Source organism: Pelodiscus sinensis, chromosome 4 (assembly GCF_049634645.1).
Source record: "Pelodiscus sinensis isolate JC-2024 chromosome 4, ASM4963464v1, whole genome shotgun sequence".
NCBI classification, from domain to species: Eukaryota; Metazoa; Chordata; order Testudines; family Trionychidae; genus Pelodiscus; species Pelodiscus sinensis.
Genome location: NC_134714.1, coordinates 115,275,238 through 115,290,881, shown reverse-complemented (window position 1 = coordinate 115,290,881; position 15,644 = coordinate 115,275,238). Strand labels below are relative to the sequence as shown.

Below are 15,644 nucleotides of genomic sequence, written 5' to 3'. Positions count from 1 at the left end.
AATTGAATTCACTTTGGGAAGCAAATATCATGGGTGTAAAATATCATTAATAGCTGACAACCACTGGCACAGACGTCCAAGTGGAAACATGCTGTACTGAATTAATTGTTATCGTTATTTCTATTACAGATGACAAAGGGTGGGAGGGGAAGCAAGCCAGACGGAGGTGTAGTGAGTTGTCCAAGGTCATTGCCCAAATTAATGGAATAGTTTACATTAGAACCCACATTCCCATTTTCCAGTCCCAGTGACATGTCACTAGGACATGTAGCCACCAGATAAAATTACCCAATAGAATACCTAGCTTCCAAACCTGGTGGGAATTTTAATTGGTCTTGGGGGCTGAATTTACACCTACTGCACTGTTGTTGTTATTGTTATATTCGATTCCATTATTTCTGCTGCACACAGGGGAAACCCATGACTTCCTGTAAATAATTACTTGGTCTAGTCTTAATAAGCCTTACTATGCTCCACCAGTATTGTGGTAATCTTCACATCAGTATTGTGAAAACCTAACTTGCAGGTGTTTCCTTTGTGTTGCATGTTAAGTTGTTTTGTAGTTTATGCTGACATATTATGTGAGTTTTAGGGATTTGTTACGGTACAGAAATTTCTCCAGTTTGGCCCTTGCTCCTTACATCAACATTATGCACTAATGTATCTCAGAATTACCCTGTATGGTATTGTACAGATTCAATGCATGTGTTCTTTACATGTAAGAGCCATGAAGTAATCTTAGCAAACATCTCCTGCATGTAAATAAAATCAGCAATTTAGTCTTGAGCAGAACTGGGCTGGCAATGTTTGCTGAAGGAAGAGTGTAAAGTTTTCCAACTCATGAAGACAAGTCAATGCCTGTACTTTGCAACACGTTAACATGTACTTTGTTTAAATTTCCTGTTCTCTCTCTCTCTTTTTTTTAATTCAGTGAATGGGGAAGCAAGCACAGAGGGGTGAATTGACTTCCCCAAAGTCATACAGACCATGGGAAAAATGGGAGTAGGACCAATGTCTAATAACTTCCAGCTGCCCAAAATAAGGAGTCTTCCTGTCTAAAAATATATAATACATAGTAGCAAAGTTATTTTATAAATGCTGAAACATAGCCTCCCTTAGAGGTTAATAAATCTGAGCATCAGACATCCCAGCTGATATTACAACCATCATCTGTCTTTCAGGGCACTCCACCACCTCTGTTAGATATTAAAATAAGAATCCATGAGCCTGGCATAGCTAAAGGACAAGCTTATTGAGAGATCCTGGTCAAAGCCCTATGAAAATATTGGAAGCAGTTTACAATCCAGCCCTGTAGCTGCAGCCTCATGAAGCCCCATTGTTTTCAATGAGCTTTGTATGTTCTGTGTGACAAGACCCAGAATTATGACCTTAATTTGAAAACGGTCTTAATTGAACAGTACCAAATTTTTGTTTTCAGTGTTACTCATGATGTTGAAAAATGCCCTACACAGCTTTCATATAAATACATAGATCGAAAAAATGTAATGTACCTTATTGAAGAAAAAACGGAGGGGAAGATGCCATTGGAAGTTAGTGTTTTATAAAAATTTTTCCCCCAAAACAAGAATTTTCACAAATAAAAAGATTCCATTTTGAAAAATCCTACCATGTGACTAATCTTACCAATTCAACACTGCAGTGCAATCTCTCGTCCCTTTTCCCATAAAAACAAAACAAAACAAAACAAAAAGCCTTCAAAATAAAAACTGAAAACAAGCCCCCAGAAACAGCAAAAACACATAGCAAGGAGAAAGAGAGGAAAAAAACTGAAGAACAGACTAAACTCTTATCAAAAGTTTCCTTCCATATTTTTAAATGAAAAATTTCAAATGAAACCAAATGTTTTTTTAAAAACGAACTTTTAAAAAAAGTATACTTTTTTTTCTGTGTGGAAAAACTTTTGATCGGCACTAGAATTTAATATCAGCAAAGAGTTCTTAATACACATAAAAGCTTTATGCAAAAAATACACTTGTGCATAATTCTGCACCTCTGATTGTAACAAACTGAATCTGCATGTCAAGAAGTGAATGAAGGCTATGTTAATGTTTTTGGTAATGCCATATGCACTTCTCTTTACAGGTGACTGTTACGACTATAGGTTATGGGGATAAGGTACCTCAGACGTGGATAGGAAAGACCATTGCATCTTGTTTTTCTGTGTTTGCTATCTCGTTTTTTGCCCTTCCTGCGGTAGGTTCTCTTCTGGATTTTTTTTTTCTTGGTAGTTTGTTCTTAAAGGAATTAATGGATTGTTGTATATTTTAAGAATAATATTTTCAACTTCCAAACTTATTTAAAAATTTCAAAAGTAGCTAAAAAGAACTCAAGTGCTTCCTTACTACATAGTGCTATATTTGGTGCAGTTTACATTTGTTAAGAGTGCTCCTTGAAGCAGTTTTTTAGCTTAAAAATGAAAGTTTAAATGAGATCACCGTTCTCTTCAAGTTTGAAAGGTGTACAGTAGATCAAATTCACATGGTAGTTGTTTGTTGTGAGTGCACTAATGCTGATGTTTTAGTTTTTTAAAGCCCTGATAAACCCAAAGCACTACAGCATGTGCTTAAGTGTCATTGATGGCAGTGGGTTTAAATCAGAAGTTTCACACTCCCCGCCCGTGGGCCAGCCCCACCTGGAGTAATTGTGCAATCTGGCCGTGGACTCTTAGGGTACGTCTAAACTACATAGCTCCGTCGACGGAGCCATGTAGATTTGTTTGTTCGGCAAAGGGAAATGAAGCCGCGATTTAAATAATCGCGGCTTCATTTAAATTTAAATGGCTGCCGTGCTGAGCCAACAAACAGCTGATCACTGTTTGTCGGCTCAGCGCGCTAGTCTGGATGCTCCCCTGCCGACCTGAAAGCCCTTTATTGACCTCCCCGGTAAACCTCATCCAATGAGGCATAACGGGGAGGTTGATAAAGGGCTTTCAGGTCGGCGCGGGAGCATCCAGACTAGCGCGCTGAGCCGACAAACAGCTGCTCAGCTGTTTGTCGGCTCAGCACGGCAGCTGTTTAAATTTAAATGAAGCCGCGATTATTTAAATCGCGGCTTCATTTCCCTTTGCTGATCAGCCTAATCTACATGGCTTCATCGATGGAGCAATGTAGTTTAGACACATCCTTGGTGGGCTGGGTAGGCCTGTCCATTACTGGCTCCCAAGTACCACCTCTTCCCACTATTGTCCCACCCTCTCCCCCTCATGGCATACTGTCCCCTAGGGTGCAGCTTTGTGAGTCCCAGGGAGAGAAGCAATTTGGGGGTCCTGCACTTCCTGTGGTGGCAGGAGCTTCAGGGGAAGCAGAGCACGATCATTTTATTACGATCTGCTTCCCCACAGTGGCAGGAGCAACTAACAGAAGTTGTGTGTTTTCCTCCTGGTAATAATAGTTTGTTTATATTAAGGCTTGTATGCTTCTAATGCAGTACAGTTCACTTGTTTAATCACCATCACCCCTGTGGCTTCTGTTCAATGGTTTTCAAAGATAATAAAATGCATTTTCTGTTAATTTCTAATTGGAACATTTGGTGAGTTGCAGACATCAGTTCAGTCAAACTGACATAGCCAGCTGTCCTGGGGTCTTGCCTATGCTGGGATTATTAGAACCCAATATTCTTTAGTGGTGCCGTTCCAGTTCTCCATTGTTTTTACCACTATGTCATTAAACCTTACGTTAAATGTCTCCACAGAGGAGGTGCTAACGAAACAAGAGAAGTGGACTATGCTTACCTTTGGAATGACTGAGTAGTTTTCCTTATATTTTGATTGCTCTTCAGTAGGATCAGATGTCCTGGTGATAAACTCACCTGAGACCTGAAAACACTGCTGCTTTCACAATTGTTACTACTTGTGGAGAATCATAGGTCCCAATTTTGCTACTACAGTTAGGGTTGCCAGGTGTCCGGTATTGATCTGGACAGTCTGGTATTTTCACCTCCTGTCCTATAAAAAAATTCAGAAAATACCGGACACCTAAAATGTCCAGTATTTTCTGTTTTTTTTTCCCAGCCAGGAAGCGAAAATCCCGGGTGCTTACCAGGTTCCGCAGGGGAGCTGTCCAGTCCGGAGCAGGGAGACAAGATAGTGGAAGGTCTCTGGCAGCCTGTTAGGGCCAAAAAGCCTCAAAAGCATTTCTTAAAGGGGCCACATGGTTTTTAAAAATGTGTTAATTTTTTTGCTTAACAACTCTCGGGGTCCTTTTTTTTTCCTCAACAACTTTGGTCTCCCCCTTTTTTTCCTCAACAGAATTTCTTCCCCGGTGGTTTGGTTTTTTTGGCTTTTCTTTTGAGGGGGGCGTGTTCAGTATTTTTGGTAAACCATCTGGCAACCCTAACTACAGATGCATCCAAAGAGACTTGCTTATGACTTAATAATACACAAGCACCTATACTTGACTTCTCATCACACTGCAGGGATAGGCAAATCAGGGTAAAGATTCTCTTTCAAATTTGACTCTTCATCTGCACAAACATTTTTGTGGTTTTCAGACTCTTAAATACCATCTACTTACTTTTATTATTCTAAAGCTGAAAGATTCCCATTGACTTGTATGGGCTTTGGATCAGGCCACAGAAGAACTAACATTGTAAGTTCCAAGAAGTAATACCAATTGAGACTGAAAACTACTACACATTAAGTTATTTCCCTTGAATAATTAGTTAAGTTGTTTTATGATGCTGAAAACAGTTTTATTAATGTGATGTAATTTGGCCAGATTGTTGAAATATTTTTTTTCCTAAAAAGCTAGATCTTTATTTTCTTTCTTCCCATAGGGAATTCTTGGGTCAGGCTTTGCCCTGAAGGTACAACAGAAACAAAGACAGAAACACTTTAACCGTCAAATCCCAGCTGCTGCATCTCTCATTCAGGTACCTAAGCTGCTACATTTTAAATTCATGTATTGTCTCCTTTTTTATTTCAGTGTTAAAATGAATTGGAAATCCAGATGTGCTAGGTGACTGAAAATCCCACCCTTAAAGGCTCAAGCAATTGGAAATATTTATTGCAGAAAAATATCCTATAAATCGTTGGTTGTTTGATGCTATAATTGTTAGAGCTGATCAACAATACTCTCATTTCATCTCGCAACAACTACAGATTAGTACTTTGTAGCAACCAAATTTTCTATCCTACAGAACATTTTTGCATTTTCAGTTAAAAAAAAAAAAAAGACAACCCAAAACCTATTACAAGTCTAAAAAGAATGCTGGATATGCAAAATTTCCCATGGGAGGAACACGCTCAAAAAATTCTAGTTTGGAGGAGCCAAAATGGAAAATTTTTGGTCTCTGCTCCCTAGGCTTCCAGGAGTACAACTCACCAGGGTAACTCCAGCAGCCTACCAGGAAGACTGTTGTAGAGATTGGGAATTCTAGCTTCCTTGCTCTTCATCAAGTAGATTGTTGGGGAGCCAACTACTCATGGAGCTGACTTCCTGGGAGGTCAGGCAGTCTAGAAAATTCCATTTTACAAATAGTGACCTGATGCAGAGGATAGATTGAGTGATAAGCCCAAACAAGGCCACGCAGGTAGTCCATGCAGAGCAGAGAATTCAACTGAGGTCTCTTCTGTCCCAGCCCAGAGGGCTTCCCACCAGAATACCCTCTTCGTGTTATCCTAATCCTGCTTATTGCAATAAAAAGTGCTTACATGCACATTTCTCCCTCTTTTTTATTTATCAAACAATTTTAAATTAGATGGATTGAATTTACAAAATGAGGATTTTCCACAAAGCCCAATGATACATTTCTCTATGTTTCTGAAGGAACCTGAACACATCAATAATTTCTAATATCCTCTTTAACTTTCAAGAAAATCACATTTTAGTAGCTCTAACAATGCTCTATTGTAATAATTGTACTGCTAACAATTATTTTAGACTGCATGGAGGTGCTATGCAGCAGAAAACCCAGATTCTTCTACATGGAAAATATACGTAAGAAAACCTGCAAGAAATTATCATTTGATGTCACCTAGTCCAAAACCAAAGAAATCAGCAATGGTATCAGTAAGTAACCTTGATTTCTTTTCCCATTTTGGTAGTTCAGTGAATACATTTGCTTGGTAGAGTAGATGGAATTTGCTCACTCTCCAGAGGCTATAAATTGTATTTGTCTTACAGGATATTGCAATGGTAACTGTGTATGTATAGTATAATTGTAATAAATATCTGGTAAGGTAAACTGAACTGTAGTAGGCAGATACAACTGAGTTCTATGATATACATGTTTGGGATTTTTTGGGATGAAATCTGAAAAAAAAAGTTGTCCTACTTGCTTTGCCACAAGCATGAGGATCAATTATCCAAAAAGTAGAGGCCTTCCTAAACTTGCTTTATGCAAACATGCAAATACCCACATGTTGCAACCTCTACCAGAGGAGTAGCATAAAGGGTGCCCATACCCACCTTCTACCATGGCTTCTGGGTGCTGGGAGCCCTAAAAACAGGACTCCTAAGACAGGGTGACCACAGCCCTCCTTCTTGGGGCTTTTCTGAAATCTTCATCAACTTTCCTGGTTTATCCACATGGAGGTGCAGGTTTTGCTCCAGGGAGCCTCCATCCAAGTCTTTCTGGACTCTAGATTCACAAGTGCTATTTCTCACTCCTTTCCACCAACCTGTGACTGAGCTCCATGCAATTTTTCTATCAGCTGAGTGTATAGTCGCCTGACTAGACACCTGACTTCTATTCCTAGCTCGACAGCTGATCCTCCTATAGAACACTTTTCCTTAAAGGACCAGCCTTAGAACAGGGTTTTGCTGATCCAGGCCCTTTCTCCTTAAAGGTGACAGGCTACCTCTTTATAGTCAAGAAATGAAAGGTAATACTGTAATCCAAGTGAAACTAGAATTCTGGTGGGCAGACTGCATTTACACAATTTATAACTTGTCCAGGACGTCAAGTTTAACATTCTATTCATGTGATGGGAGATTTTAAAAGGTCAGAGTCTCCTCTGTGGTTAACTAAGTAAATTTCCAAAAGCGGCGAGGAGTCCTGTGGCACCTTATAGACTAACCGCAGTGTTGGAGCGTAGGCTTTTGTGGGCAAAGACCCACTTCGTCAGATGCATGGGATGAAGATCCACTTCGTCACATACATCTGACGAAGTGGGTCTTTGGCCATGAAAGCTTATGCTCCAACGCTCCGGTTAGTCTATAAGGTGCCATAGGACTCCTCGCTGCTTTTGCAGATTCAGACTAACACGGCTACCCCTCTGATACTTGACAAGTAAATTTCATTATCGGGGCAATCTAATGTGTATTCTTACTAGAGATCTAAAGGGTTAACCAATTATCCAGTTACCTGGGAAGTATTGCCTTACTGACATGCTAACCAAGTAACTGGTTAACCAATGCCCAGCATACCTAGAGCAGCCACCCCCACCCATGGCGCATTTAAATGGGATTTTACATCCCTTATTCTTACAAGAGATCTAATTTGTGTTCATATTTTTAGGTGAAGAAGAAGAAGTTTAAGACTGAGAAGGACAATGGACCTTCTTCCCCAGATAAAATGTTAACCGTTCCACATATCACTTACGACCATGTGGTGGATGATCGGAAATCTGATTTCAGTATTGATGCATATGAAAATTCTGGTAAGAAATTCCTTTATAACATTCTGCAAAATACTGGGCTATGTATTAATTACACAAATGAACTAAGTTTCAATGGTTAGTGTCATGTATGAGAGAAGACCTGCTCCCTCCCACTTTCTTAGGAGTCCAAACAAGGATTATTTTCTATCCATGCTTTGGCCACTAGTTGGTCTTGATGAGGCCCAATAGCTCTCCTAGGGGACGTTTACACAGCAGGGCTAAAGTCAAATTAAGCTACACAACTTCAGCTATGTCAATTGCGTAGCTGAAGTCGAAATAACTTAACTCAGCTTTTGGTGCTGTTTACACAGCAGGAAGTAAAGAAAGAACACTCTTCCTTTGACTTCCATTACCAGTGGCAAGGGTGTTAGGTGCCATGGGGCAAAGGCAAAATTTACGCCCACTAGCCCCCAGCCAAACCCTCCCCCTTGTCTGTCCCGCAGCCACATGGGGCTCCCTCCGGTGCATCGGGCTAGTCCACTTCCAGCCAGACTGATACTCCCTCTGGCCAATCAGCAGCTGTGGTTTCTCGGAGGGGCGGGCTACAGTTGATAACCTGGATGCTGCAGCCCAATGGGCGGCGCTTTGGACTGACTGGCGGTGAAGGGGATTGTGGGGGTTGTAACACAGACGGGGCCTGTGTGCCAGCTGCATTCTGCGCATGCTCCACCTGAACCCCTGTCCTGTGCGCTACCCCCGCCAGGTGCTTCATGCTCAGTTTCAATATCCTGCAGGTGCAGAAGTAGCTGGTGCCTGCTGGGTCCTAGTGCTGTCCTTCCCTCTCATGTCTGGCTGGCACCCACAGGGTCCTAGGACTCCTAGCGCCGTTCTTCCCTCTACTGCTAAATTGACGCCTCTCTAGCATGGTGCCCGGAGGCAACTGCTCCTCTATCACTACGCCACTGTCCATTACTCCTTGTGAAATGAGGGTTACTATGAGTGGGAGTAAGAAGTCCTCCAGCTTGACATTATTTCAAAATAAAGCCTTGTAGTGTAGACTCGCACTATATACATTCGGAATAACATCAGTTATTTCAAAATAACGCTGCTATGTAGACGTACTCCCTAGTGAAAATGCAGACAGGACAAGGTTGAAGGTTTCTCCTAACTGACAGGAAAAGTACATTCTTTGCAACTGATGCCAAAGCCACTTAGTTCTCCAGCTTATAAGTAGTACTTGTAGCTAGCCATGAATGCGTCTCCATCATCTCCCATGTGGAGGACAGGACTAGAGGACCTCTGAGGTCACATAGGATGTGTCTACACTGCACCCATAGCTCAAAATAAGCTATACAGTTTGAGCTATGAAAATTGTGTAGCTTATTTAGAGTTAATTTTGAAATTTGGCACTTTCTACACAGCACTTATTTCGAAATAAATCACTATTCTGAAACATCCCTTACTCCTTGCAGAATGAGGTTTACAGGAATGTTGGAAAAGTGAGCCTGTTATATTTTGAAATAACGGGCACACTCAAAAGACACAGAATAGCTGTTTCGGAATACTGAAGGTGTCCTGAAATAGAGCTGCAGCGTAGATGTAGCCTTCCAGTCCTATGTTCTCTTCCCAAATTAAATTCAGGTGAACCATATCTGCTAACACCCAGCTTTAAACAGTGACCCATGACTGTTCTTGAAATCTGGTCTGTCACTGCAAGCTATGTATTCCCTTTTCCCCACCTTGGTTTGGGTTTGGAGGCAGAAAGCTATTATTTCAAGTTCATCTAATATGGTTTTATAATAATACCATCTAGCTATTATAGACAGCACTTTTCATCAATGTAGGTTCTTCTGAATTATCTAGGTCATCGATCCATATGGAAGGAGAAAGGAACCTGTTTTATAGTCCTGTTGCAATTAGAATCTTGTTGCTTTTGAAGTTGCATTGTAAATTCATCAGTTATTTTACATTTCTTTTTATTGTATTAAAAGCTGTTTTATGTTTTAATTCTGGCTAAAAGAACATTAACTACATCAAATAAGGTATAATTTTAAAGGTACATTTTACAGATCATATTGATTTTTAAGCTCTTAAATTTTTCTTCAGAAACTTGGCTGACTTTGTTTAAATTTAATAGTCATTAAAACGAGGAGATGATTGCAGTGTTTATTGAAACCAGGTATGTTTTAGCTCAGGCAGAAAGTCTAATCTCTCGATGTCACTCTGGTGTACTACAGCCCTATTCTGCAACTTCCCTGTTTTTTCAGTCTTCCTGAGCTTCTCCTTAGTAACAATGGCCACTTAAACGCTGTTGTGCCAAATGCTATTGTAGTTAGTAGGTGAATAAGGATAGGTCAACCATTAAGAAATATCTGCCCACAAAACAGCACAATGTGGTAATTTTATGAATGGCTTAATTTGCCAAGTCCCATCATGGAGATTTTGTGTCCCTAAATGTAGTAAGGGGACATATGATTTGCAAGCAAATACTAGTGTCCCTTCAGAACCAACTCTTAAGCTATCAATCAAAAGTTTTCCTCATTTCTTCTGACACTTCTTTTGTTTTCTTTTGATCTGTGTTTTGTTCTCACAAAACTCTTACAAGTGTACAGGACAAACAGGAATGTTAAAGTGGCTTGGTAAGTTGAGGAAAATAATTTTATATACAGCATGCCAGACTTTGACAATGTAACATAGCTTGTGATGTGCTCTTCTGTGTGTGCCTAATGACAAATAGCTTGCTATGATCTCTTCACTACTCAAGACTGTGTGTGAGACAGAAATGTTATTTCTCCCACATCTGGTCACAATCACAATATAATTAAAAAGCTGATTATGAGGACATGTTTTAATAAAATATGTATTAAGTTAATTAATATTATATTATAAATATTATTAATATTTATTTACTAACTTACATACTAGAAGATTTACTCAGCATTGTATGGGTCCTTAACTCAAATGAGTTTTGTTTTTCTTCATTTAAATCATTGCTCTGGGTGAGTTTGGGAATGAGGAGTTCAATATTCAGGCTGCCTTGAGTGACAATGCCAGCCCTCTCTCACCTCAACAGCTTGGGGCTAGGTGAGAAGTGCCTGTGCCTGTCTGTAGCTACAGAAGGCATGGCCAGGGGAGTGGTGCATGTCCTACAAACAGACACTTAAACAGACAAACCGTCTGAAATATGTAGTAGCTAGCTGTCCCTTTCTCCACTCCTGCCTCCTGCTAGCCCAGTGGGGTTAGAGTTGCTCCGTCTCCATCTCTGGCCCCTTGCTGCCTCCCTGTGGTCCTTCTGTAGTATAACTGTCCCTCCTGCCAGACCCCTCCCTTTCCATTTTATGAGAAACAGTCAAATTCCAGGCACATCCTATTGTCCTGACACAACCAAACCCTTCCTTTCCCTTAAGTTATGATAAGAGAAAACTGCATACCAAATTTGGTGGTCCTAGCTCTTAATGTTTAGGAGGAGTTCTTGAACAAATGCACTCACAGATGGAAGGACAGATGGACATTTCTAAAATATATAGTAAGTTTTTTTTATTTGTTGGTTCAGTGGTGGACACCATCCATTCCTTGCTTCATTCTTAACCCAGCTATACTCTTTTGTAAAAATGACTAAACAACCTGTGATTGAACTAGTGTCATTTTGTAAGCAAATAGTGTGGCACCAGCAAAATTTCCAGGCATCACCTCCGCTTTCATTCACACAAAAATGCATGCACAAGAGAATACCTCTATAAAAATGTACTTAGGCATTTGTGATGATAAGTGGGCACCTGAAAATTAAATAATACACTTTCTCTTTTTGCAGAAAATAACGGCAGTCTGGATTCTTTGTTTATGCCATTATGTCCATGTGCTTTTTCTCAGTATGGTCATAGTGCAGTTTTCTTATGAGTGTTTCCTTATAAGTTACATTTTCAGTGTTTCCTACATAGTTTTAGAGTTAGAGAAAGAGCTGTGCAAAACCATCAATACTTCAGTGATAGTAACATAAGTACCTGCAACCATTGAAGACAATGGCAAACACCCATTGACTTAAGCAGTAGATAATTGAATCTAAATACTCCAGAACTGGATTATTCTGTTCAGATGTATACAGGGCTGAATTCTCCACTGTACCCACACAGAACCCAGGCATAGTGGTGATGGAGGGATGAGAGGAAGCTCATTGTAGCTCCCTGATTCTGCTCTACCCTGATCCTGGTAGTATAACTCAAAGCTGCAGGGAGAATGGAGATGCAGCTTTAATTTGCACCCCCAAAGCATAATAGAACCTCCCTCCCATACTGTCCTTAGCACTTTTCCCCTCCTTATCTCAATCAGTGCAATTCTGGTGGTAGAAGGGGTAGAAGAGAAGAGGAGTAGGAACAGCATAGCTACTTACTTTAAGTCACCAAGAGATTCTCCCAAGACAGGGAATTCTCAGAGAGAATTCTCCAGCAAGTATAAAATCTGTTTCCTACACAGGCACAAAATGAACTTGGTAGACTTAACACCTGGCACCCAGTGTCCTCCAAATGGTTTTAGGAGGAGGAAACAAAGACAGAAATATAAATTTCTCTGAGCCAAGCATGGGAACATTTCTACATACAAAAGGCATTTCAGTCATGTTAAGGTTGCAGAGTGAAACACCCCAAAGGTAGGAAATACCAGCATTAAGGTTGCCTGTGAAAATTTAAGTCAGCCTCCTTGTGCATATGCCTTACGATGAAGTCTCTCATTACGTGATCACATACCATTTTTCTGCAGCCCAGCCAGTCAGAGTTCCCATTTCTGGGCTCCTTGCCTGAGTCCTACTCTTCATCTTGCCTTGACTCACAATCCTAATATCCCTGCCTGATCTCTTTGCCCAACTTGAGTCTTCTCCCCTCTCTCCCACTCTCTGGGCTCCTCATCTCATGTCATTCTTCGTACTCCCTCCTTGACTCCCAGTCTCTTGGCACAATCAGTCCCAGTCTGAGGCAGACAGCCGATGTGGGAAATTTTAGCCCAAGTGGTTAAAGTTTGGCAAGGCTATCAGCAATTGAGAACAGGATGTTAAAATGGAAAGTGTCCACCTATAATATAATGTACTGAAGTGGGAGAAAAAATGACAAGAAGTTACACTATGACCTTCAAGGGCCAGACTGAGTCTGGTCCTTATTTGGTTATATAGTTGGGAGAGGTAGTGCACAAGGAGACTTACCTTCTTGGTGCTTGTATGGACTGTGGAAATGTCAGTCAGAATTATCTTCCCTTTATGCAGGGGTACTCATGGCTCCACAAAGGCAGAGCTATGGCCAAATCCTGCTGCAGAACAGGCTAGGTGCATGAGTGAATGTTAAGCTACAGTCTATAGACCTACTTACATTGTGCATGGGAGGGGAGGCACAGGGAGGCAGTGATTCTGAAAAGAGGAACAAAATACTCATCAAAACACTTATATTTAATCAATAGTAAATGAAAAGACCTGAATCAAAACTCCTTTTGTTAGCCTTTTTCCTTCTTAATTTTAAAGTTGACAAATACCACACAGACTTTGCATTAAAGGAAGACATGTTGCTGTCTCTCCAGCTGTCTCTTTTCTCTCCTCCTTTCTTTCTGTCTCCTGTGTGCATCTTTCCTGTGACTCAGACCGTCAGCAATCCTGGGCATCTCTTTCTGCAGAGCAGTCATCTTCCAGTGCACCTCCTTCTCCAGGTAAAGCTCCTATTTCAACGATCCATTTCCTTTGCAGCTGACAGGAATTCAGTCTTTGCATTGCAAAGTTTGGACTTTCAGGCAAAATGAGGGGCTTTTTTCTTTTTGTTTCCAACCCTTTCCCCGTTTTTGTCAGTGGAAATTTAAACTGTGTCCTGAAAATTTTCAGCTGAAAACCAAAAATCAAAATGTTCCACAGAAAGTGCATTTCCATTTAGTTAAAACAGTTAAAATGGAAAATCGTCAATCAGCCCTACAAAAAGAGTAAACCTATTTGCCCATTGTATTTAAGCTGATGGTAAAATTGTGAAATCCAAGTTGATTTATTAAAATATCCTCTATTAGCAATATATTTTAAAACATTTTACTAGAACACTTAGTTATACTTACACAAATATCAGATGGTTGGAAAAAATTATTGTATCAATCTAATGTTTGATTTTCCAGTCATTGGGACAGTAGGGTGGCAGAAAATTGTAAGATGTTCAATTCTAATGGTTGTAATGTCTTCCCTACAACTCAGACTAGATGTTCCTCACTGCATCTATTGTCTATTTCATTATTTTATCAATTCACAAACATGGATTCCTTTCTTTATAAAAGCATCTTTAAAAACATATCTGTAGACAGTAATATCTAATACCTGTGAGGAAGTATGGATCAGCAATTAGCCTCTTAGGATTTGAGAAACCTGGGTTTGAGTCCCTGCTCCTCCATAGATTTCCTATGTGACTTTAGCCTTTTTGGGTTTCCATTCTCCACTGGTGAAATGGGGTTAACTCTGGTCATCTGAAGAAGTGGGCTGTTCCCACAAAAAGCTCCTTATACCATCTACATGTTTTGTTAGTCTATAAAGTGGTACCAGACCATTTGTTGTTTTTTTCCCCTATTTCACAGTGAGAATATAAAAACCGTGTGAGGTGGTCAGATACTGCCATATACTTACCTCATATGAGAAAAACATGAGTCATCCATTTAAGGATTTTATTTTTCTGTATCTCTCACATCAGGCTTGTAACTAGCCTATCGGTGAGTTTGAGCAGGGGGAGACAGTAATCCATCAATTTAGTACAGATTACTTACAAACATTTTTTAATTTATCCAACCTTCTTCTGAGCTCTTTGATCTGGAATTAGGACAAATTTTTCACTAGATCAGGTTTGCTTCTCCTTCTCAGAGGAAGCAATGGCACAGTGCACAGCACCTAGGGAGTAGAAGTGGATTCTTCAAAGACCAGGGCTGGCCATAATCTGTCCCTAAGTAGTTACCAGAAAATTCCAGGGGAAAGAAGCAAGCAATAGGCAAATATAATTCCCCTCTTATTATCTTCTAGTTACTCCTAGGAGAGAATGTATCCTTATATTTTTCAAATCAGGTGGGATACAACATTAATTCCATCTTCCTTTTTCATCTGTCATTTCTGTCCTTTTCTGTCTTAAACAAGAAAGCAATAACTGTAACAACTGAACAATTGGAAATCCTCTTGTAAGCATTGCTTCATGTAGCTACAGTGTAATGAGTGCTTGCAAGCACTGCATGTGGCTTTAAGTTCAATAGCATCGTCTTTAGTAATCAGACTGCATAAAGAGATTTTTAAAATCCTCTCTAGGAAACTGCAAAAACAACAAGGAATCCTGTGGCATGTTAGGGTATGTCTGGACTGCAGGGTTTTGTCGACAGAAGTTTTGTCGACAGTATCTGTCGACAAAACTTCTGTCGACATAGAGCGTCTAGACACATTCAGTTCTGTCGACAAAGCAAGCTGCTTTGTCGACAAAACCCTGTAGTCTAGACGCAACCCTACAGGCAATAACACCTTCTGTCAACATAACTCTGTCGACAGAAGGTGTTATGCCTCGTAAAATGAGGTTTACCAGCGTCGACAAAACTGCTGAGTCCTGTCGACGTTATGTCTACAGCACTCAGCGGTAGTGTAGACGCTGGTATAGTTTTGTCGACAAAAGTCCACTTTTGTCGACAAAAGTCCACTTTTATCGACAAAACTCAGTAGTCTAGACGTATCCTTAGAGACTAACAGATTTAGTAGGGCATAAGCTTTCATGGGTAAAACCCAGTTCATCAGATGAATTGGAGTGGAAATTCAGAGGCAGGGGGACAAAGACACACATGTGCGTGTGAACCAGTGTGGATTTGGCTCACTCAAAGCAGCTGATGGGGATGTGTGAATACCAAGAGAGGGGTTTGTAGTGAGACAACCATTCTAAATCCTTATTCAGTACACATATTCTGTGTGAAACTGATGGATTGTATCCCGCTGCTCAAACTCCCCCACGTTATGGCTACTTACAAGCCTGATGTGTGTGTGAGAGAAAAATAAAATAATTAAATGTCTGGCTCTATTCAGTAACCCCCTTCTTTTGTTATACTAGTCTCTCTCTCT

General features: G+C 40.3%; 1 protein-coding gene across 3 annotated transcripts in view; it reads left to right on the top strand.

The window, feature by feature from the left end:
* The window catches only part of KCNQ1 (potassium voltage-gated channel subfamily Q member 1), a 584,035-nt gene that overhangs the window by 187,265 nt on the left and 381,126 nt on the right, over positions 1-15,644 (top strand). For 2 of the 3 annotated variants that reach the window (XM_075928134.1, XM_075928135.1), the window contains exons 7-12: positions 2,104-2,214; positions 4,795-4,890; positions 5,901-6,029; positions 7,480-7,621; positions 10,174-10,200; positions 13,178-13,243. In XM_075928134.1, coding sequence (XP_075784249.1) covers positions 2,104-2,214; positions 4,795-4,890; positions 5,901-6,029; positions 7,480-7,621; positions 10,174-10,200; positions 13,178-13,243 — 571 coding nt within the window. The remainder of the gene's footprint in view (positions 1-2,103; positions 2,215-4,794; positions 4,891-5,900; positions 6,030-7,479; positions 7,622-10,173; positions 10,201-13,177; positions 13,244-15,644) is intronic. The other variant, XM_006134905.4, reaches the window with a different exon arrangement.